The 23,704-nt window shown below is 40.2% G+C and overlaps 2 protein-coding genes across 5 annotated transcripts; one reads left to right on the top strand and one right to left on the bottom strand.

Moving 5' to 3' along the window:
* Nucleotides 1–881: 881 nt before the first annotated feature.
* Nucleotides 882–17,678, bottom strand: CEP97 (centrosomal protein 97). Of its 4 annotated transcripts, none has more exons than XM_065588216.1 (11): nt 17,420–17,678; nt 13,702–13,844; nt 11,195–11,353; nt 10,643–10,744; nt 9,571–9,684; nt 8,020–8,186; nt 7,094–7,258; nt 6,644–6,777; nt 5,278–6,058; nt 3,671–3,746; nt 882–2,762 (listed from the first exon to the last, which is right to left on the bottom strand). In XM_065588216.1, the coding sequence occupies exons 1-11, from the start codon at nt 17,469–17,471 to the stop codon at nt 2,037–2,039; spliced, it is 2,619 nt and encodes an 872-aa protein (XP_065444288.1). In that variant the 5' UTR covers nt 17,472–17,678; the 3' UTR covers nt 882–2,036. The 4 variants fall into 4 exon arrangements, with proteins under 4 accessions (XP_065444288.1, XP_065444298.1, XP_065444285.1 ...); XM_065588226.1 differs by having other exon boundaries at nt 8,020–8,159; XM_065588213.1 differs by having other exon boundaries at nt 16,832–17,484.
* A 59-nt stretch (nt 17,679–17,737) lies between these two features.
* Nucleotides 17,738–22,861, top strand: RPL24 (ribosomal protein L24). The gene is made up of 6 exons (XM_005283571.5): nt 17,738–17,805; nt 17,922–17,997; nt 19,414–19,524; nt 21,329–21,465; nt 22,075–22,138; nt 22,731–22,861. The coding sequence occupies exons 1-6, from the start codon at nt 17,801–17,803 to the stop codon at nt 22,809–22,811; spliced, it is 474 nt and encodes a 157-aa protein (XP_005283628.1). The 5' UTR covers nt 17,738–17,800; the 3' UTR covers nt 22,812–22,861.
* The last annotated feature ends 843 nt before the right edge of the window (nt 22,862–23,704 follow it).

Here is a 23,704-nt window from a genome sequence, read left to right as displayed (position 1 = left end):
CCCAATTACACTACAGATATATTTTAACTAGCATGAGGAGGCAAGATGTATATTTAATATACTTCAACCTCAATTATCTAAATGTTCTCATTCAAAATAGAGTCAAGTGCCCTAGCTTCTTAATTACAACAAGAATTCCCAGATTACCCAGTACTTATATAACATCCCCCATGACTTTTGGAAAAAAAAGAAGGTTGTACTATATATAAAGATAAGCTTTATTCTTTCAAGGTGAACTTCACACCTGTGCACAGGGCTGGTAAAAGGCCCATACACTAATTGAGTTCCACTTCAGCTCTATTTTGGGGACTCAAGTGGTTCACTGGCCTTCTGCCAGCTGTCTGCACAGGGGTGAATTCCATCCTCAGGACCTAATAGGGACCGGGAATGAAGGCCTTTAAAAAATAATAATCTCCAGAATTTAACAGGGTGACATGTTTGGAAAAATCACTTTACATTTAAAAAAAGCAATAGCTGACCTTGTGGAAACGATCTTTGTTCATGTGATTAGTTGCATTGACCTCAGAGAAATTCACACAAATAATTCAAAAAGCATCGATCTCTCATGTTGCAAAATGCAATACTAGTGATCTGGAGGTTCAGCCTTACAGTGCGTTTGCTGATTTTTTTTTATTTTACTGATGACCTTTCCCGATTACATGGCACAATAATTTTCTATTGCTACTTTTGTGCCATACTGAAGATTATTTTATTTCCCTGAACGAGGTATAACAGGATAAAGTGGGGTCTGTATTATGCCTAACTGCCATTTATAATTTATCTGCTGTCACTGCTTCCCCGGAGTTTAAAAGGAAGGTGTAGCAAAACTAAATCAGCACATTCAGACACACACAGGTTTACAATTAATATTTAAAACCAACTAGTGTCAAATGTTTAATGCTCCTTTACATGGGGAAAAAAAACAACACAGGGGCAGAAAACAGTTTCAACTCATGGAATCTCCTCCTAATATTTACACCTAAGATACCAGCAGATAACAGGGCCATCCTTGTGGAGGTTCAATACTTCTAATCAGGTCATCAAGCCTCCCACTTTAACCACACCAGTATGGCTCCCTCCAGAACTATGTTTTCATCTTGTTCCTACACACATTGCTGCAGTTCACTTGGCAGAGAGGGACACTGTATATGCTTATGTCACTAGGTCCTTTTGGAGCCCTTAGTCACGAAATACTGCCATTGACTCTAGCATGAGTCTTACCTGAGAAAGGACAGTACGATTGGGCCGTATGGGAGACAAGGGTCAAGACTTGTTTTAAAAATGCATCCCTAAAATTTGACTCTCCTAAGTCCATACTTAAGCTTCTAAATAAATGGCCTATTTTCAAAGGTGCAGAGCACTCAGGAGTTTCAAATGTCTTTAAAAAAGAAAACATAAAAGAATCTTGTTTTTCTGCTGATGCAGCTGTCTCTGGCCTACTGCCCCATCACTTGCAACTTGTCCTGTCAGTAACTTGGGATTCTAGTTTTAGAGCACTTACTTTTGAAAATGTTGACAAATACCTAAGTTCGGGTCCACAGAAACTCTATTAAGGGATTCTGTTGCCCTTTTTCCTGTCAGTTTATACCGATACATGCACAGATAGTCTTCACTCTTCCTCTATTTCTATCTTTCCCCATGCTGTTTCCTTATTTTTACAGAACATAAACTCAAGCTCTGACTTTTAGGAAAAATAAAAACTTACTAAGACTTATCTACTTTAGCTGAATTGAGCCAATAGGAAAAGATCATAATCCTTTGAATTATATTTTATGAAAACCAGTTATTAAGATACAAGAGTCATTAAGAAATAAAGTGCGTAATGTCCACCAGAGAACTTTGCTCATTTCAGTTTAGCATAGTTAGCATCAACATCCAATTAGAAGATTTAGGAAGATGCTATTAAAAGTTAAGCCTTTCTGGTAACATGGGTCTAGGAATCCAGAATAGAATATATGAAAAGAATACAAATTCTGTATAAATGGCAAAAAAACAACTATAACTGTATTCCCTAATTTTCCATGGAGCTAAGCCTACTACACAGCTATGCCAACAGGCAGCATCTGAAATGAAGCATCACATTCTGTTTGCTTCCCTTCCACTACTCCTGAATTCAATTTGCAACTTTCTGGTGTCTGATTAATTTCATTTTGTGCAGGTGAAGGTACGTCTTGAGAGACATTTATAGAAACAGCATCAGACAAAGAATACGGTTTTTCTGCTGATGCAGCTGTCTGTGGCCTACTCCTTTCTGTCCCATCACTGCAACTTGTCCGGTCATCAGCCTCTTCTAGCTGCTGAACTGACATCAAGTATTGTTGGAGAAGACTACTGTCCTGCTCACTATTTGAGCTCTCTTTACTCCATTCCTCATGGTCTGCCTGGACATCCTCTGTCTCTGAAATACATTCTGAGACAGGATCACCACACTGTTTGACTGTTTCTATAGAATTCCCAATCAGAGAGCTCTCACTTCCTTCTGTGGAACTCTTTTCAGAGCCATGAGAGTCATTAACATGAGTTTGGTCAGTTATGGAGGAGTGAAAGCCAGAGTCTGGGAACTCAGGTAAAGTTTTCTCATGAAGAGCTTCAGTAGCTGAAACCAACCAGGTAGAACTACCAACAGGAGAGGTTTCTTGATTGAGCCCGGACGACTGGACAGATAGTTTGGATGGACACAAAGTACTTGATGCAGAAACACCATGCTGCCAAGTGCTAAGGTTTTGGTTCACTGAAAGTTGCCACTGCTGAAGAGATCTAACCTGTAAACCATAGGGAAAAAAAATCATGATTAAATAAGGGAAATAAAGGCACGTTGTTTCTTAGGAATGTTTTGTAAATTGGCCAGTCAATCTAATATTCAATGTAAGATACAAGGACTAAATAAAAAGTAAGTGCACTTTGTCTCAAAGAAGGGAAAGATTCATTTCCCACTGTTAAATAGAGGAGGGGAGAGACGGGGAGGCGAGAAAAAGGAACGGGAAAAGAAAAAAGAAACGAAACCAAACCATTGAAGAAAATTTTAAGAAGGGACAACACATGTTTAAAAGAATATAAAGGTTTCACTGTCTTGGTACTACAACTACAGAAGTACTCAACTCTTTGAAAGAGGTCCACCTATAAGATGTAGCATCAACCTTTTAGCTTTAGAATTTAGTTAAAGAACAATGTGTAGCCTTCAGAACTAGTATGGTTTCATAATCTTCTCAAGTCATTCAGAGAATACTGTGGCAATAGCCAGTTATTCTTTCACTAAACTCACTGTGGGTTTCTACATACATTTTCAAACTGCTAGTGGCAGACAAAATAGCCATTAACAGAACTTTTTAGTAAGTGATCCACCATGCCAAGTCAGTTTTGCTTCCCATTGACTCATTTACCTTCTCCTGTATTTTCTCCTTACTTTTATTCCAAACTGATTTTATTTTTAGTTATTAAAACATATTTAAGTTTCTAATTTTGCAGACAGCTCTGCGTACTTTTTCTAGAGTGATAATGGCAGGCATTATAGCCAATTAGCAGATAACCTACTAATGCATCTAGTGTGCAAGGTCAGTTTTGCAAGGATGAGCTACACTTTGCATAATTAAAAAGAATATGTATTTAGAAGCATGCTTTTTAGTTAATCTGTAAAAAGGAAAGTGAGAGAGAGAGAAAGAAAGAAGCTTACCTGGTTCCAAAGGTATCTGACAGCCTCCTCTTGTACAAGTTTTTGAATCCTCTCTTCTTCTCTTTCTTTTTTTAATCTACACACAAACCCAAGATACTTCGTTTTAAATATTGAAATAAAGCCGTGGTTTTTTTGGTTGACAATACCAGTACATTTGTATAAAAGCACAATTTTATATGAGGCTATTCTTGAAAGATACTACAGAGCAAACATTTAAATATTGCAACTTGACTTATCAGCATCTTTTAGCTGTTGAACAGACTTCAAATACTGTTGGAGAAAACTACTATCCTGCTCACTGTTAAAGCTTTTTGTACTCTATTCTCCCTGGTCTACTGAACATCCTCTGTATCTGAAGGACATAGGGTCCTCATGCTGTTTAACTGTTTACCTGTTTCTATAGAACTCCCCCATCAGAGAGCTCTCTTCCTTCTGTGGAACTCTTTTCACAGATACATCCATTACTTTGGTCAATCGTGGAAAAAAAGTGAAACCCACTGTGGGTTTTTACATACATTTTCAAATTGCTAGTGACAGACAAAACAGCTATTAGCCGACAACTTTCTAGTAAGGGATCTACCAGGCCAGGTCAATTTTGCTTCCCATCAGCTTTAAGATGTGGGTAATTACAAACAAATGACTGTGAAGTGTGGTTCTCTTCTGTAAAGTAACACTGTGAAAGTGGCATTATGAGGTATTTTATTGTGTCGCATTGGTTTTGTATAAAATTTTCTCACTTTAGCCAATGCTTTTCTAACTTCTAGCTCCATTACTCAAACTGAGCTCCAAGAGCCAAGCTGAGATGTTTCCCTTTTCATGCATCAACATCAGTAATAAAGGTTCTGCATGCATCTGTTCAAACCCGACCATAGGTTAATGGATTGCACATATGTAACCAAAGGCATCATCCAAAAGCAATGGGATTTCACAGGTTTCACTGAGGGCTTAATTTGACTCTCAGAACCTTTATTACTTGTGATGAGATGGAATGATCCTAGAGTCTCACTCAGATCCCAGGTTGAGTTTACAGGGCTGACAGAAAATAATCTTGTAAACTGAGCAACTTTGAGATGAAATCATACAAACATAGACTCCTATGATGCCTTGTTACACAGTCACTTTTCAGAGAAAACCCTCATATTCAAAAGGAAAAAACCAAATACCCCCAACACTGATTTACTGTGATCTCAGCAAGGATCCTGGAACACCACCTTTCACACTCAGAACCATTCATGCTCTCACTGAACTTTAAGAGAATATCTTATTTTGCTTGTATATTAGAGTCTATTGCCCTGAATGTGGGAGGATGAAGAAAAGAGAAAATTTCCCTTTAACTAAACACGTGTAGATAGAGCTATAGTGAAGAGAGGGGAGTTACATTCATGCTGATAAGGGAGACAGAAGAGAAAGCGGACTCCTGCTGTGATCATAGTAGTTCTGTGTTAGCATACCAAGAGCTACTGTGTATAGAGTTACAGTCATACAAATAGTTCTATAAGCCAAGATAAGTTTATACTCATTCTGAAATGCATTAGAACAAGTTATTTTTTCTGTTCTGATTACATTAATTCAGTTTTGAGAAGAAGAACATAAGACTTTCGACTTACTTTCTTATTTCATCGGTTAAGAAAACAATATGCTCTTGCATTCTGCTTAGCCGAATTTCATAACGCACTTCCTTGGCTCTGGGATGGTAGTTTCTGGTGTGGAATCCCCTCCAGCAGGCCTGAAGCATGGTGGCCGCTTTGTTCATTCTTTGAAGTTCAGCATCTTGGTCAACAGCAGCTGATGCATCAGTAGAATTTCTCTCTATAGTTTGGTCAATATAAAGATTTTTAATTAATGGTTCATCATCCGTTAATGGTGGCTTGAGGTGGCTGCACAGAACTTGGTCAACAGAAGATGCTAAACAGTCATTAATACTAGCAGTTGGGTTAGCAGTGACTGGTGCTGGACTAGGGGAAGTCAATATTCCATCCTCATTATCTTCCTCTTGAGTTTCCATAGTTTCTGCTGCTTTGATGGAACACTCTTTTGTAATCCAAGAAGTATTTTCCTGCTTGTTATCATCCTCAACTTTATTGACCTCTTTCACAAATACAATCACCGTATTATCATCATCTTCTAGGTTCAAATTGATTCCATGTAGCCTTAATTCTGTAGTGGGAGATACTGGAGACAGTCCTGAAGCAACTGGCATAAAAGTAGACTCTGAGGACAGAAGGCTGCAGTTCAATTTGTCCTCGTCAGTCTGTATGTCCTCCAGGTACAGCTCCTTGCGACAGCGTCTTTCAGCTTGCACTGAAGCTGGAAAGACATTCTTAACTGCATAGGAATGGTCATCACTGGAGCCTGGCCCAACCCAAGAATTCCTTTGGATAACAGGTTCTAGATGAACAGAGAGCCAAATTTAGACTACACAATATTTAAATATATAATTTATTTATTTAAATCAACCCAAGTATTTACTGAGCAGTAATAGGATCTGAAGTGCTAACAATGGCAATCATATGATTATTTAACATAGATATTGCAGTAGCACCCAGGGAACCCCACTATATACCAGGATGCTGTATACTATACAAAAAGAGTAAGAAATTGTCCCTCACAAGAAGAAATGTCTAACTAGACAGAACAGTCAAAAAGTAGTAGGCACATAACAGAAGTAACGAGCTAATAGAAGGTATTATTATGCGTTACTTATTAATCTCATTAGTGACTATTTTCAAGATCTGAATAAGTGATTAAAGTGATATTAGAAAACAAAGTATACCAATACCTGTATTACTTAAGTTAAAAACAATCCAAACAAATACAAAGATCTGAAGGATCTGTTCCAGAGTAGGACTACATTGCTAATTGCACACAAATAACTTTGTGAAGGGAAAAACAGCTATTTTGTTAATTTCCACCGTGAACAGTAGCTCCCATCACCAACTCAGATTAGATAACAGTGACAGATTTGGATCTTACCACTTTCAAGAATTATCTGGGGCCCTTGGATTGAACTGTTGTGTTCATATGTAGCAGGCACCACTTTGTTGGGAGTAGAGGATGTAGGCGGCCCTTCATTTTGGCTTTGGTACATCAACTGCTTCTGGTGGAGCCTAAACAGAAACAAAATCCAAGTAATTTTAAAAACTGTCTTTTAAAATAAGAATTAAACTAGTGGTGCATAAGGGAACTATAACTACCAGCTATTCTGTGGAAAAAACAATTGGTTAAACTATTCTAAAACAAGGGGCTGATTGTACAAATCCTTACTCATACAAGAAGTTTCACTGAAGCCACCTTACAACAGTTAGGGCTTGCAGGACCTGGTTCTAAACTGTCAAAATTAATTAGGTTATTTTTAAAATCCCTCGGTTGAATAGAATAGCACTTACTAAGTGTCATCAATAATTCAAGCTAAAATGTTCTCACCTCTGCTTACTCAGTATTTTTTCCAGTTTGGCATCCTCTTCAGTCTGGAGACCAAATGTAGAGGTAAGAGGACAAACAGTGGCCAGATACTGGACTAACTGAACATGCTGGCCAGGTCGATATGATCGTCCTTTACCTTGACTGTAAAGCCATTCTGCTTTCAAACTGTGGGGAGAAAAAAACGCACAGTCATTGTCTTGGTATAAAATCATAGTTGTATGCAAGTCATTTTCTTATTGCTAAGCTTTCTTCGTAACTTTTCTTTTACTGTGTGTCTTTGCTATATAAATGCAAATCATGGTCCCCTGCACAAAGGCCAGAGAAACTGAGATCTTCAGAGGAGCTGATGAAGAATCCCTCACAAAAAGGGGCCGTAAAGCAGAAGATCTATTCTGCAACTGATATTCTAGCCCATGGGCTGGCAATGCTCTTCACCCATCCAGTCTCTGTTCATTTTTTTTAATGAATTTGCTTCACCTGTGTTCATGCCCCTTTTTTGTATTCTATAAACATATGAATGAATGAGTTTATTAGCAGAAAGGTTCACTGAAACAAACTTTATAAGTATATATTGCAGAATCTTTATAGAAAGTACACAGTGAATTTTAAATTGTGAGTATTCACACTATAAACCTTAAGAGTTATGCTCATCCAGTCAGGGAGCAGCAATATACTGAGCAGAAACATACCATGTCCAGAACAGCTTGTATTTTGTGCACTATCTATTCACAATGAAATGAATCATGACAAAGCATGAGTATTTTTTCCTCTACACTGAAACATATAGTAGCAAACAAACAAAGACAGAATGGATAAGTGCAGTTGATCTGGAGATACATTTCCACTCACGCAAAAATAAAATACTAATTCACTTTATCCAAACATATTAACCAATTTGAAAAGAGCAATTAAAAAAATTATTTCACCTCTCTTTCTGAGAAATCACATATCCATCCAGAACTTTAAGATTCAGACACCAGCTGACAATATATGGCCGATAGTCAAATCCAGGAATAGAAGGTGTGGCCATCACACAAGGGTTATTCATGATTGACAACTGCTCCAACTCAGGAAAGGAAGCCAAGAAAGAAATCTGTAACAAAGGACGTCTTTGTTGACAGAAGAGAACTACTGCATGTTTAGAAAACGTAATGTATTTCCATTGGTTAGACATCTTGGGCAGAGTACCAGCATTATAGATGCGATAACTTTTGCTTGCAACACATACACTACTTCAAAAAAGAAAGAAGTACTAACAATACTGTGAACACCACTGCCATCTAACCATCCACTTTCCTGTAACACAGCAACCCCCCAAGGCCTTTAGAAAGAATCACCTCCTTTTAGTGCCCGGGTATGTATGGAGCGATTAGATATTTGTGTTATTCTGTATCAGCACAGGAGAGAAGAATGTCTTACCACTGTCAGGCCAATCAGTAGAAAAGATGGACTGTGACCATGTGATTCTAAGGAAAAGGACGGAGGAATGTACATCTGACCAAACTAAGGTGTCCCTCCACCACGAAGGCTACGCTGACAATTTGGCAGGAGCAACTACTTATTTTAAAATAAAATAAAAAAATAAATAATAAACAACTATAGCCAGAAATGGGCCATTTTCATTACCACTAGAAACAGTTATTTTTCTCTCCTGCTGACAACAGCTCACCGTAACTGATCACTCTCCTTACCACGTGTAGGGTAACACCCATTGTTTCATGGTGGGTGGGTGGGTGGGTGTGTGTGTGTGTGTGTCTTCTGTATTTTCCACTACATGCATCCGATGAAGTGAGCTACAGCCCACGAAAGCTTATGATACAATACATTTGTTAGTCTCTAAGATGCCACAAGTACTCCTGTTCTTTTTGCGGATACAGACTAACACGGCTACTACTCTGAAATATAGCCAAAATATTTGCCATCTGTTTCATGGTAAAAGAACAGAACAGAGATGGGCCCAAACCAAAACTACAAATACAAACTTTAGGAAAGTTTGTGTCCAGGATGTGCACTTCAAACCTATCCTTTGAGAACAGAAATTGTTTGTTGGATTTCTCAGCTGTCAAAGCCAGCTGATCAGATTTGTTCTCACTCTGTAGATACAGGAAGAAAAACCAGGAGAAATATTTTATCAATTCGTAGGCAACATCTGGCCCTTGGAGTGGACTTTGGGTATCGTTGAGCAATTAAACAAGGAAGGAGAAAAATGACAGCTGAAAGTTAAAACTTCCATCCCAACACATTTCTTTTTGATTTTAAGGAAAACATCCAAACCAGAGGATCAGCTGGTTTGTGTAGTTGTTCACTGCATGAATCTTTACTACAGAAGCAAATTAGTACAAACAAACCCCAGTAGTCTAGTATATTTTGAGACAGCAAAGCTGGTTTTACTTACATTCTTGATACTTTGCTCTCAAAAGAGCTACCCTTTTTTACTGTAAGTAAAAATTTGGGGATAAATATTCCACATTTCTTACCTCATTTAAGTCTCTGATTTCATTTTCTGCCAAAGAGAGAATAGTCAGACTTTGAGGTAGGCAAACAGGTGCCATACGAAGTGAGGTTATAATATTTCCATGCAGCAGCAGAGTCTATGAAACAAAAATATTGTAATGAAATGTATGCTTTTTTTGTCAAAACATGAATTTTGTGAACAGTGCAGAACACACACACAGTGAAATGACAATGTAAAGCTTTGCCAGTGTTTGCAAACAGATTATTGGTTGTTATAGTCAGGGAAAAGAGTAATACCTTGAAAGAGTCTCATATTTAAAAGCAAAATTTCCCTTTATAAAATGTAGGGTTTTAAAGTTTCTAACTACCGATATTTTTAAAAGTACATTTGGAAACGTATCTTTTTCCTATGCAGATAGTTCAGTGCGAAAGAGGTAGCAGAAATTCCTTTGTCCTGATCCAGTACTTAAGAGGAGGAGGAGGAGTTTATTCTGAGGGCAGGTCTATACTACCGCGGAGATCGACGCTCTGAGATTAATCCACCGGCAGTCGATTTAGCAAGTCTAGTAAAGTCCTGCCAAATTGACTGCAGATTGCTCTCCAGTCGACCCCTATACTCTACCCCTGACGAGAAGAGTAAGGTAAGTCGACGGGAGATTTTCTCCCGTTGACACCTCGCGTTGTAGACCCCGTGGTAACTCGACCTAAGGTACATCGATTCCAGCTACGTTATTTACGTAGCTGGAGTTGCGTAGCGAAGGTCGACTTACCGTGGTAGTGTAGACATAGTCCGAGAGGAGAACTGAGAGCCAGGAACTTAAGTTCTCATCGCTACACTCATACCAATTCATTATGTGGCCTGGGACAAAATTACAGATTGATCACAAGTAAATCACAAATTCTCTGCCTCCATCTCCTCAACTTTAAAATGGGATAATAATTTTTTACATATCTCCGTAGTACAGCGATTATGGTGATTAATTAAAATTCTTTTAAAAGTGAACGGATAATGAAAAATGCTATCTGCTTAGAGTTACTATCATAACTGGTTTTTGCAAGAATATTCCAAAGACAGAAAGGTTAGGAAGCATTTACCTTTAGAGACAAAAGCTTGGAGAGATCTCCTATTTGAGGTATATTGTTGTCTGACAAATCAAGATGTTGAAGAGATGAGCAGCTATTGATCTGATCTATGGTCTACAACAAGAGAAATAATCATATTAATTACTCTAAGACTTTCTTTTTCTATTAAATAAAAGTTGATAACATTCTGCAATATTTTATGAAGCTAATGAGACTGGACAAATTGTACCATTTCAAAACTATATTATTAATATAACTATATTAAAAACAAGATTATTAAGTTTAGTTTATGACCTGCATTTCAAAAGATTACCCAAATCCCTTTATATTTTGGGATTCAGTTATTTATGTCAGTTTTACTAGGAGATCCCTTACACAAATACGGCCTTTCTCCACTTCAGAGACTGGAAAGACACAAACGATCCATTTTTGCTCCCATTAAAATCCCATTCACTTTAATGGGAACAGAATCAGACTATGTAGTGATGTTTTTTCAGTATTTTCCAATTTACCCACATTCTGAACTACAGATTTCAGAAAACTTACAAAGAATAAATATTTCACCTTAAGGTTATTTCCTGCCAGGTTTAGCCATTCCAAGTGCACCAGATCCTTCAGCCCCTCCACATAACCAATACTGTTGTGAGGCAAGTTTAGTACCCGGAGCTGAGTCAGTTTTGCCACACCCATCATCCTTACAAGTCGATTGTTGGCTACTGACAGCTGTAGGTTGAATATAAGAAACCTTTTATTTTTACTGTCAAACTGTATGAACAACACAGCCTATCAGAGACCTTGCTCTGATTTAACAGCTAAATATCCAATCCAACAAAAATACCATCAATCTAGATTTTCCATTTTCACACAAAGAATAACGTGGACAAGACAAACTGCAGAACCGTACAGACTCTTTCTTCATCAAACTCTTTTAAAATCTCATACAACAAACTGGGACAAATTCTCCTGGACTGTTACCTGCTGAAAACAAAGGAACTGAAACCTGGAATGAATTTAGCAACTGGTAATCAGTATTTTAAATCAGCTTTGCAAAGTCACCATGAAAATGTACTATTCCAGGATAAAAATCTACTTGCTCATCCTCACCATAGTGGAGGATAAAAAAAAATATTTTACACAACTGTCAAAAAATAGTTTTTATCCCCAGAAAGAGAGTAATTTTTAATTATGTTTTAAATACAGACCACTTATAACGGCAACTTTCTACTCTAAGAATTTGTCAGCACGGTTTAAGATCTAGGCAAATATTAATCCTACAATCAAGAACTCACAGAAAACTTGAATCCATATTGGAAATACACTTACTGCCCTTTAACCCTGGTGAAGCTACCGTGTACTGATACCAATATATGTTTTAATATGAAGCATCATGAGAAACTGACCCCATCATCTGTACATATTTTTGATATGTCATCACCAAGTAGTAAAACCGATAATGTCTTAGTTATAGTTACTCTGATACAACAGGACCTGTGGTTCAGCTGTGAAAAGGATTAACTACTCTGTTTTTCTACTATAATTTAACCTGAATTCAAATTTGCTTGTGTGAACTCACAGTGCATTTGTAGCTCCAAGCAGGTATAATAAATCTAAATACTAGTCCATCCCAAATGTAATGTATGGGCTTTAGGAATGATAAATTCCTACATAAATGGTCAAAGCACAAATTAAAACAATGTTATCCTAAGCCAATATTGTGAGCGCTGGGCTTGAAAGACTCCTTTCATATATTAGTTTAGATTCTCCTCTGGAAGCTAATAAGGGGACTCAAAAAGACTGTTATTCATGTCTGGCTGGAGGCACTTCCAATAATAGTTAATGATGGACTTGGATTTGTTAGAGATGTCCTGTGGAGACCAATGCCCTGATCCTACAAACACGTATGCATGTGTTTAACTTTACTACCATGAATAGCCCTATTCATTTCAATAGACTACTCCTGGGACTAAAGTTAAGCATGAACATTAGTATTTGCACAATCAGGGCCTAAGTGACTCATGGCATTAATGTCAGAATGTAAAGCCATTTAATTTTACAGTTAGCACTTTTACTTCTTGTATTTTATCCTGTTTTACATTTATTTTTTTCTTCACCTCTCCTTGTGTTAATAAATTTTTATATCATATTCCAGGGGTTATTTACCATTCAATTCATTTTAGCAGTTGTATATTTGTAACTTGGAAGTTTACATACATTAGCACAGGACTCACTTATGACTACAGTCTTACATTTTATGTTGCAAAGGCCTGGCTATTAGATGGATTGCCCTAAAAGCGATATTGGAATTTGTGATCATTTATTTTCATGCCTTTATAACTACTGGTAGTATTTTTCTTTTTAAGCACCAACAAAACGTTTTTTTGACAAAACGGAACGAAGATGAACTATAGGTCAAATGGAGAAGGGTCCTGTTTAAAAGCGTGCAAATGAAAGGAGAACTGCATGGTCTGGTGACAGGGCATAGCACTAACAGTCATGAGATAGACATCTATATCTAGCTGTGCCATTGTGTGTGACCTTTTGAGTCACTTAACCTCCTAGCATCTCAGCTACACCACATGTAAAAAAAAGGATAATAGTTACTCTCTTTGTAAACAGCTCTGAAATCCAAGGATGGAAAGTGCTATATACATACTTATTTATTACACATGGAAAAATCTATGTTAAAAGAACGTTATTATGGTTGAGTCAAGCACTCAAAAGAAAGGAAATACCAGAATTAAGATTACTTTTGACTTCATTTGGAACTGAGTTCACTCAATAGCTGAGTACCAGGCACCAGCATTTTTTTTTTAATAGACAGTGAAGTAAATTTTCTCTGAATTATATAGGAAACCAGGGAAACAATTTATGCTACTATCAGCTGCAGACCTGCACTGGACTGCACTGAAAAATCTCCTTTTCCATTCAGAAATATAGGAAGTTGCATAGTTAGTTTACTATGAAAAAGGAACTTTTAGAACTCATTTAATTAATTGTTGTGATAGAAATATTTTAACAAGCACAGTGCGGTTAAGTTATTTCATGGCCAACTCGAATCAGATAATACCGACCTGCATTAAGTTCCTGCATTTCTCCAGGTGTTCCAGTTTAATTATTTGGTTTTTATCCAGAATTAGAGTATGAATGTCAGCATCACAGGGTAATGTTGGATCCAACTTTTGCAACCCCTGGCCTGACCAATTAACCACTGAACCTTGGAGAAAAGGGGAAAAAAGAAGTATGAGCATGTGTGCTGCCAATTCGCAAGCAATATAAACAGACTTATATTCATGACTAGAGAGAAATAACTGAATTCTATCATTTGCATCTCTGAGACTATGTCAAATGAATATTTCAGACTGAATAAATGATAAGGATGACCCAGTGATTAGGACACTACCTTGAGACTTGGGAGTCCATATTCTACCACAGACTTTCCTGTGTGACATTCGGCAAGTCACTTAGGTTCTATGCGTCTCAGTTCCCCTTCTAAAGCAGCAATAATTCTCTACCTCACTGGTATGTAGAGGTAGATAAAACATTCAAGACTGTGATAATAAAGTAATGGGTGCCATATAAGTATCTCAGACTGACAGGTAGATATAATGGCTCTACAAACAATATTATAATGCTTCAGCCTTGAAAAAATGCTGTGAAAATTTTCCATCCCAGTCACCAAATCTACTCACCATCCTTTACCATGATTCTGGTAATGAAAAATTTAATACATCCCTTGTCTTCCAAAAAATCTGATCACCTTTGTTGTAGTAGTCATAAGAGAAATACTGCAAAAAAGGGATCACTATATTTAGTGGGAATAGGAGCTAATAAAGACTTGTAATTCTTTCTCAGCGAGCAATCCCATTAATAGGAAGTCAAGGAGATTCATGACACTACTCTGAATAGCAGTAACAAAACAGACCAGAGTCTTATTATTTTCATTCTGCTGCTGCTTGGGAAAGCTATGAGCAGCAGAAGTACTGGGGCTGTCTGCACATTCAGGAAAATAACACTGCATTGTTTTTTATCTGGAAGGTTGTCTATTTACACCAACTTCTGGGAAGGAGTTTTTTCTTTTAAAAGGCTTAAGTACCAACCCAGAGAAATCTTCCCATTTGTTGCTGGAAAGGTTTTCCCCACTCCCCACCCCCTAAACTGGGAGCACGTATACTAGACTGGTTGGGATTTTTTTGACAAAATCTTTTTTTTATTGTTTTTGAAAAATGCTGTTTCATCAAAGCTGTAATGTTTTGAGAGACAAAGATTTCAACGAAGTTTCTGATGGGAAGGTTTATGATCTTCGAGTGGACTTTCTGGTGGAAACATGACCTTTTTGACACAATTCTGTTTCACAAAAATGTCCAAAAGGTTTTGTTTTCATTCCAATGTGAAACAAAAACAAATTTCAAAACCTTAAAAGTCGTCACAAAACAGAATAGTTGTTCTCTGGCCATTTGTAATGTATATTACTAACTCTACCCAGCATTGTTGGTGTCACTCGGCATCACCCTAGGTAACTCGGGGGGTTGGAAGACCCGAGAGACGATGAAGCCCCCCCGCTCTAGGCCAAAGTGAATCAAAGCCCCTGCATGTTAACCTTTACTAACCTCACAGGCCAGCAGCTGGGAAGCAGTAGTGATAAGGGAAACCTACATGCTTCTAGCTGAAGAACAAGATTACTTGTAGAAAGAAACAGTGAGAACAAGCTGCACAGCCAAGGTTGTGTAATGTAGACAGAGGGAGGAAGGGGGAGAGGTGGGAATGGGGGGAGGGGTGAGACAGGACGGGCTTAGCTACAAACTGTATAAAAGACAAAGGCCGCTTATGTTGGTGTGCTTGATTTGAGACGTGCCAGTCTCCTAGCACCGCTTTGGGATCCCAAATAAACTTTGATTGCTTCTTCACCCTGGTGTGTTTATTGGCGCGAAGCACACCGGGCAACGAACCCCGCTGTTGCTGTCCTCGGGCACTCTGTGCCGGCAACAGCATCAAACTAACTTTCCCATAAGGACCAAAAATGGGGAAATTCTAACTGATGGGCTAAATGTTCCAGATTCCAGCACTGCCTCTAGTGGAAAGCCTGAGCAAACAGTACACATTAAAAGTATCCAACGCTTAAGTGCAGATATATTTTGGGCAAGACAAAATTCTGAAGTTGAGACCCACCACTTAACTCTGGGGACAGAGTTAAAACATTCCAGACAAAAGCACTTGTTGTAACAGAGCTGAGAAGGAGGGGCAGTCTCCAAAATAAGTGAAACTTAGACCACTAAAGCTTCAGAATCTACAGTTTCTAATGATCTCTTTCAGATATTAATCCATCTTAGGAGGAGGTACTGACTGTATCCTATTTACAGCACATGTAAACCACTCTCCCATTCCTACCCACTGCTGGTTCCCCTCCCACCATCAGCTCAGTAGGGCTTGGTCTACACTACCCCCCTAATTCGAACTAAGGTACGCAACCTCAGCTACGTGAATAACGTAGCTGAAGTCGAAGTACCTTAGTTCGAACTTACCTTGGTCCACACTCGGCAGGCAGGCTCCCCCGTCGACTCCGCGGTACTCCTCTCGCTGAGCTGGAGTACCGCAGTCGACGGCGAGCACTTCCGGGTTCGACTTATCGCGTCCAGACTAGACGCGATAAGTCGAACCCAGAAGTTCGATTTCCAGCCGTCGAACTAGCGGGTAAGTGTAGCCAAGGCCTAGCAGACCACTGCCCTCTAGTGTAAAACTCTGTGGTAGTAGGAAACAATCAGTTCTGACAAGCAATATGGGTTCTGTAGGACTATATTCTTATACTCCTGCTGGAATCATGCTAAGGCTAAAAAGAGACTGCTGGTAAAGAACAGTCTTCAATCACTGAACTGATCGGCTAAATACAAAATTAACAGCTGGTCGCTTTCCCAGAATTAACCGCACATTATTTTTGTTAAGTTCACAGTTGTCCACAGAATTCTGAATAGCAGCAGTGGCAATGCTACTAAAAAAGCTATGATAGCAATAGAGACATAAAAGTGGTCTGGAAATTCAGGGGGACAACATGGTATATCTCTTATTTATAAGGTTATCTTTGCAATAAGGCCTATTTTTTTTAAAATAAAACAACTTCTGTTTAAGCTCTCTCACTCACGAAGGAAAGCCCCTCCCTCCAACAGTGAACAGGATATTTTAGGACTGTTAGTTGTTATTTACATATACCTGTGGGACTGGATATCAGCTGCTTACTTGCAACAGAGCCGGTCACACCTCCCCCACACCCGAAACCCAGCCACATCTCGTGGGGTGATTTCAGCACCACTGGGCGAGGGCTACCCTGGCAGCGGGAAGGTAGATGGCAACCAGTGCTATTGTCTCATGGTCTCTCTGTTTTGTGGGGGAGCGGAGGGGAGAAAAGGACAGGTAACCCCCTCACCCCTGACATGTCCTGAATGGGGAAGGGACCAACTCGCCCAGACTCCCTTCACCTTCCCCCAGCTGCACCCCCATTAACCGGCTCGGAGCCGGCTCCACGAGCGACTACAGCCCCCCACCCTCTTAGCTGATCCCTCTGCGCCCCATTCACGAGCAGTGTTGAGTGGAGAGCGCAAAGCCCTCTGGGATTTGTAGTCCACTCCCTGAGCGAACAGCCAGGCTGTGCCGCGGAAAAAACAACATATCCCATGATGCACCGCGCGACCAACCTAATAAACGGTGGGAGAAAAGACACGAAATGAACCCCTGGGCCTGCTACCAAGATTCCCCAGGAACCCTGTAACCCACCCGGCCGGTCCCCAGTGCCCCCGATACCTTCCCTGGCTCCCAGAGCCAACGGAGCCGCCTCGCTCCTTGCCGCCGCCATACTTCCCGCTTGCTAACGACACCAGGCAACCGGGCGCCGCGCGCGCTGATTGGCTGCTTTAAGCCGCGGGAAAAAAATAATTTCTGGGTATTTTATCTGCGGACCCCCTAGACCAGCGGCCTCGCGTCGCCCCCAACGGCCATTTTTTAATTGAGTTTTGTGGGGGGAGGGGGGATAGTCCCTTTCGGACCGAAACCGGGGCGCTTCCTCCCGTGACGCACTGCGCGGCACGCGTTTCCCAGCGTGCTCTGCGCCGGGTATAGAAGGCAATTTCCCATGATCCTCTCTTTCTCTTGGCCGCTGGAGTCGGTGGAGCTGCCGGCGCCATCATGAAGTAAGTGCCGCCGACCGGCGAGACCATCCAGCCCCATCCTCCAGGCCGAGCCCCCGCGCGGGGCCGGGCCGGGCTCCCCCGCGGCGCTAACCCGCTCTGCTTTCTCCCCCCCGCAGGGTCGAGCTGTGCAGCTTCAGCGGCTACAAGATCTACCCGGGTCACGGCCGCCGCTACGCCCGCACGGACGGCAAGGTGAGGGGCCGGGCTCGGAGCGGGGTCCACGGGCTTGGGGGCGGGGTCGAGCGCACCCCCACGCGGGATCGTGGCACCGGCTGAGCCGGGCTGTGAGCGGCGCCCCCCCCCCCCCCCCCGGCTGCTGAATGGACGCGGCGGGCGGCCCGAGGCCATTGGGTGAACGGGCCGGCCCCGGCTCCCCTATGGGGTGGGGCTGCGCGCTGGGCCTCGTAGCCCGGCCGCCCTGGCGAGGGGACTGTGGTGCGTCTGGGTCTGGCGGGCTGCGGGAGCAGGCAGCATCCATGCTGTCGCCTGAGGTTCTGAGGGCAAAGAGTAGCTCACTCGCGGTTGGGAAAGGGGTGGCTTTAAGCATCAGGTCTGAAATCACTAGGCCCTGTAGAAAGTTTTGAATCTCGGGTAGATTGATTCACCCGTTTGTGCTGCCAAAGCCAATACGCTGAGTGGGATGGAGTTCACTGTACCTGGGTCACTAAGATTAAACTTCAGACAGATGCTCCTTCCTTGGAGACAGAAGCTGTTTTGTTCCCCTGAAAGCATTAAGGTTTGACTCCCCCTGAGTAGTAGTGTAGTGAATCTCAGCAAACATTGGCCTAAATGTACTGACATTTTTTATCTTGGCATTATCTCCCCCCACCCACCCAGGTGGGGATGGCTTTTTTAAAAGCATAGATTTTGTACTACACAATTGGTGCCTCATTCGCTTGCCTACTGTTGAAAGCAAGGCTTTACATGTGAACATTATGAGAGCTGGGATTTTGGTGAAATTTTGATGTCAGGCGCCCCTTATTGTGTGATCAGGGATCAAGCATTAATCATTAGTTTTATCGAAGAACTGCCTGCTTCCAGATCCTGTGTACTGGAAAATTGTTTGTACTCACTGGAGTAGTCAGACATTTAGCCTGATACACAGTATCACCATTGACTCAAGTCTTGAAATTTGTGTTTAAATGTTTATGCTTTCATTGGTCACCCAGATGGTTAGATGGAAAGCAGGGATATAAATTGATGTTTGAATTTCTTTACTTTCAGATATCATGTAGCATTTTCTTGTTATTTTTGCCATGAAAAGACTAGCATGCAGATTATTAAACATAAACCTAGAAATTAGTTTTAATTTGCACTAGGCTGCTACGGTCCATAGAAGAATGTCTTTCTGTACTATAACACACCCTTTTTCTTAATAACAATGTATAGTTTAATTTATTTTAATCTCAAAAGATGCTTTGAATATGATGTCATGTGGTGCATGTATTTGAATTTTTCTTTAGAAGAGGCGGTACTTAAAAAAAAAATGAGTTTAAGGCTTTAATGCATCAGTGATGTGGAAAGGATACCTAACAACTACAATTATGTTTTCTGTTGGTATTTTACTAGCAACAAAGTTGCCTTAAAAATAAGTGTTCGACTTCGCAGGTTTTCCAGTTTTTGAATGCAAAATGCGAGTCTGCATTTCTTTCCAAGAGAAACCCCCGTCAGATCAACTGGACTGTTCTGTACAGGCGCAAACACAAGAAAGGGCAGTCTGTAAGTATACTTCATGTGTTGTGACTAACACTGCTTTGACTAAAAACCATTCTTCACTTGAAAGTTTAATCTAGTTTACCAAGCAGGTAAGTGAAAGGTTTCTCTGGACATCATAGGGAGCCGAAACTATTGAGTTCTGTAGAATGTAAACCTTCATGTTTGTAAAGAGGTTTTTCAAGCCCTCATGACTGTGAAGACATTCACACACACAGACACTATCTCCATGTAGTTCCAATGCTTAGACTCCCAGCTTTGCTAATGACCAGCACATTGAAATGGAGACTGGTTAATCTGACACCATGGTTGCAGTCTTGGGGAGATAGTATTATGTTGGTTCACATTTGAAAGGTGGCTATTTGTTGAGCGCAAACTACTAATGTATGTTTCAGTAGTGCCTTGAGGCCTCAATCAGGGCCATGCTGGCCTAGGAACTGACAAACTGACTAACAGTTCATGACTTAAAAGTTGATCTGTAAACAGTGGGGTGCTTGGTTAATCCATAGGCGGTAACTTTGATTGTTTTGTTTTTCTAAAAGTGAAATTTTATAAATGCACTGCTTGTGGTGGTATGGTAAACTAGTTTTAGAATGTTATCTTTGCAAACAGCTGATATCAAAAATGCTCCCATCTGTATGAAAATTTTGGCTGTGAAGTTGAAATTTTATGAGATACAAAAGTATTTTCATCAGGACTACAGTGTGGCATTTCTTCTGTGGGTATTTCCAGTGGCCTTATTTATGTTCCAGGTGTATGGGCTTTTAAAGATCCTAGTCATATAATGGAAAGTGTTCTGTAAAATCCTAGTAAGTTAGGAGGGTTTCTAGCATTTGGTTTGATTGGCGCAGAGAACTATGGCTAGGGTATGTCTACACCCAGGGGTTATCAACCTCTTTTTTTCTGAGTCACTTCCTCTTCCCCCTCCCCTGCCAACATGCTTTAAAAAAAAAAAAAAAAAAAAAAAACACCCTCCATGGCCCATCTGCTGCAACTATTTTTCTGCATATAAAAGCCAGGGCCAGCAAGCAGGACAATTGTCTGGTGCCCCAGTTAACCTGTAACAAGATGCACTTTTTATTTCAATTTTTTTCACTGAATGTCAGGCAAGGAGGAAGAACAAAACTGTTATTTTATGGTTTTGTACAGCTGCTCTTCACTGTGATACCTGAGCATCTGCCACTTAAAATAGGCTGGCAGTGTTGAAGTCCCTTGCGGAGTCCAAACAGCCTCTCTGATTCTTCTTCCTTTTGGGGTTATAGAAAGTTGTTCTTGAATGTCGGACTTTGGAAAGAGGTCTGAAGGAGCAGTGTAGCTGATACTCTGGTTATGCAGGGAAAGCTTTTGTCAAAGAGGAAGGTTTTGTAGTGTTTCCTAAAGATTCATCGTATGTTTTGAAGTTCATTCCATGACCATTAGAATAAATAAGCTGGATATAGCTAATTGGCATTCTGTTTCTAGTCAATCATAAGGAATTTGTTTACAAAGTTTAATTTTTAGGTAGCTATTTTCTATACATTGTAATGGTCTGTGAATTCAGTGACTATTACTGTTGGATTCATTTGTCTGCACATAAAGTAGAGATAGTCGTTACCATTAGTCAATATTTGCCAAGACAGAGTAATTTCCTGTTTGACATATCTGAGATACTGCAGTAATTCTGTATACTGTACGACTGTTTGATAGCTGCAGATAAATTTGGACTTCCCAGCAACCACTTTGCTAATTGACCCTTGTGGGTTTTTTGTTCGTTTGTATTTTTATTTAATTTTTTGTAGCACTAATCTATTTTAAACCTCTCCCATTTTAGGAAGAAATACAAAAGAAGCGCACACGCCGTGCAGTCAAGTTCCAGAGGGCTATCACTGGTGCATCTTTGGCTGAAATAATGGCCAAGAGAAATCAGAAGCCTGAAGTGCGAAAGGCCCAGCGGGAACAAGCCATTAGGTAAGAATCTCTAGTCAGTTGCAGCAATCTCCTTAATTCCAAAATTATGGATTATGATTTCCTTTACAAATCCCTAAGCTGTGGAAGAGCTCTGTGCTTTGCATGCTGCAGGCTGTTGAAAACAAACTTAGAGAGATTCGCTACTAATTGCTTGGGATTGTAAAATACTAAATTACATAAAATTTGTTAATATTGCTTGAGCTTTTAAAAATTTAGCATTATCCCAATACTTGGGTATGATGTCAGGGTATCTTAACGAGACTTGCCATTTTACTAATATTTAATAAAAATTTGTGAGGAAACAGAGAGAGACAGGGTGGGTGAGGAAATACAGTTCAGGACATGGGAAATGTAGTTTGTCATGATACTCAAGCGTCTTGTTATATAACTAATCTAAGGGCCTTGGTGAACCTTTTGGGATGCTTCATGTGGCTGAAGACAGGAGAGCCAACATATCTTATTTTTAAGTTTTAGTCTCATGGGGACTTTTTAATTACTTCACCTATTTTAATAGAACTTGCTTCACTTTTGAAAGGGAGTGATCTGGGTGAGTGGGAGAAATAAATAGCTGTTAATTTGTTCATTATCGTTCTTGCTATAAATTAACAGGGCTGCCAAAGAAGCCAAGAAGGCTAAGCAGGCAACCAAGAAGTCTACACCATCTACAACAAAGGTAACGTCCATTCGGCAATGAATAGGTGCTGTCTAATTGCATCCTGAAATACGGTCGTATATGGTAGTGTAAAATGTTTTAACTGGAAACTTCAGCCTTCTGTGTTATCGAAACCACATTACCCAGGCTTTGTGTTAAAGCTTAACACAGGTTATTCAGGGTGAACAATATCTGAAAGAGTAATCTTATACTTAAAATACTGCTATCTTATCAGGATTCCTCAGTTGTGAACTGCCTCTGAGAGAACACTTTGGCTAGATAATTAGTTCAGTAGCCCCATAAGTGACTGTGTATTAATGTGTTGATGTATGCCTATTTTGGGAAGCAATAGCATCTACTTTGTCCTCCATGTAATTAGCAGCATGAATACTTGAGCTTAAACTGTGATAAGGCCATGCTGAAGTGAGTAATGGTAATACAGCATATATATAGTGACGACAATGTTATGCAGTGCCAGTCAGTTCTTTGGTGTCTTATCTCTAGTAGACTTGACATAAATGTCCTAATTAAAGCTTTTCAAAGCCAAAAATGGAAGCATTTGTTTGGAGAACTAAATTTCATCCCCTCAATCATCTTTAATGTCTCTTTACAGGCTCCCACAAAGGCTGCACCTAAACAAAAGATTATGAAACCAGTGAAAGTTTCTGCTCCTCGTGTTGGTGGAAAGCGCTAACTTGTCAAACAGTAGTTGGTTGCATTAAATAAACATGTGACTGACCGTCATGACTTGTGCAGTGTTTTATTAGGTTTAAATATATGGGCTCATTTAAAGAGTGATAAAGTCTGCTTTGGCTGACTAGGTAATGAAAATATGCCTACTGCCTGTACAAAAATTTACCTTCGCTATTGGAAGGCAACAGGATCATATGTAACCACAATTACATACAGTAGTAACTGGCTGAGTTCAGGGTGTAATTGTTAACCATACGGGATTCCAATAAGGCACTTTTAGGGTGTGTCTAAACAGCAACTTGTCAACCACAGCTGGACCCTGTGAGGCAGGAGGGTTCCAGAGCTTGGGCTCCCAGTCTGAACCCAGAAGTCTACACAGCAATGAAACAGCCCCCCAGTTGGAGCCTCCTGAGCCTGAGAGAGCTGGCACAGGCCAGCCCTGGGTTTTTCTTTGCTGTGTGGACATATCCTTAGAAATTATACTTTGCTTTCTGTATTGGTGGTGGTTGCAGTTGCTGGAGGGATCTGCCCTACAGTACAAGCAGGGTCCTCTAGACTTTTAAATAGGATGCTATGTCTGCACTGTGCAGTGGTATGAGTAAAGCTGATTTCTTTCAGGAGACTTGTCTGCTGGAGGGTCAAAATAGGACCACACTAAGTATAAACACCACTCAAATGGTGTGAGGTGAGTGGCATAAGAGAGACCTTTAAGTAGGGTCTAGGGCAGTGGTTCTCAAACTTTTGAACTGGTGACTCCATTCACATGGAAAGCCTCTGAGTGTGACGCCTCCTTATAAATTTAAAAACACTTTTTATATATTTAACACCATTATAAATGCTGGAGGCAAAGTGGGGTTTGGGGTGGAGGCTGACACCTTGTGACCCCACATATAA

The sequence above is a fragment of the Chrysemys picta genome, chromosome 1 (assembly GCF_011386835.1).
Source record: "Chrysemys picta bellii isolate R12L10 chromosome 1, ASM1138683v2, whole genome shotgun sequence".
NCBI lineage: Eukaryota > Metazoa > Chordata > Testudines > Emydidae > Chrysemys > Chrysemys picta.
This window is presented reverse-complemented; position numbering and strand designations above follow the sequence as displayed.

Excerpts from the sequence above, each read along its gene's own strand:
- CEP97 (XM_065588213.1), bottom strand. The coding sequence starts at position 16,907 with ATGTGGCTGGGTTTCGGGTGTGGGGGAGGTGTGACCGGCTCTGTTGCA. Across the intron at positions 10,745-11,194 it reads TGGCAGGAAATAACCTTAAG|ACCATAGATCAGATCAATAG; the intron begins GTGAAATATTTA and ends CTCTTGTTGTAG. Across the intron at positions 7,259-8,019 it reads GTGATTTCTCAGAAAGAGAG|TTTGAAAGCAGAATGGCTTT; the intron begins GTGAAATAATTT and ends TTCTCCCCACAG.
- RPL24 (XM_005283571.5), top strand. Across the intron at positions 17,998-19,413 it reads ACGCCCGCACGGACGGCAAG|GTTTTCCAGTTTTTGAATGC; the intron begins GTGAGGGGCCGG and ends TCGACTTCGCAG. Across the intron at positions 21,466-22,074 it reads CAGCGGGAACAAGCCATTAG|GGCTGCCAAAGAAGCCAAGA; the intron begins GTAAGAATCTCT and ends ATAAATTAACAG.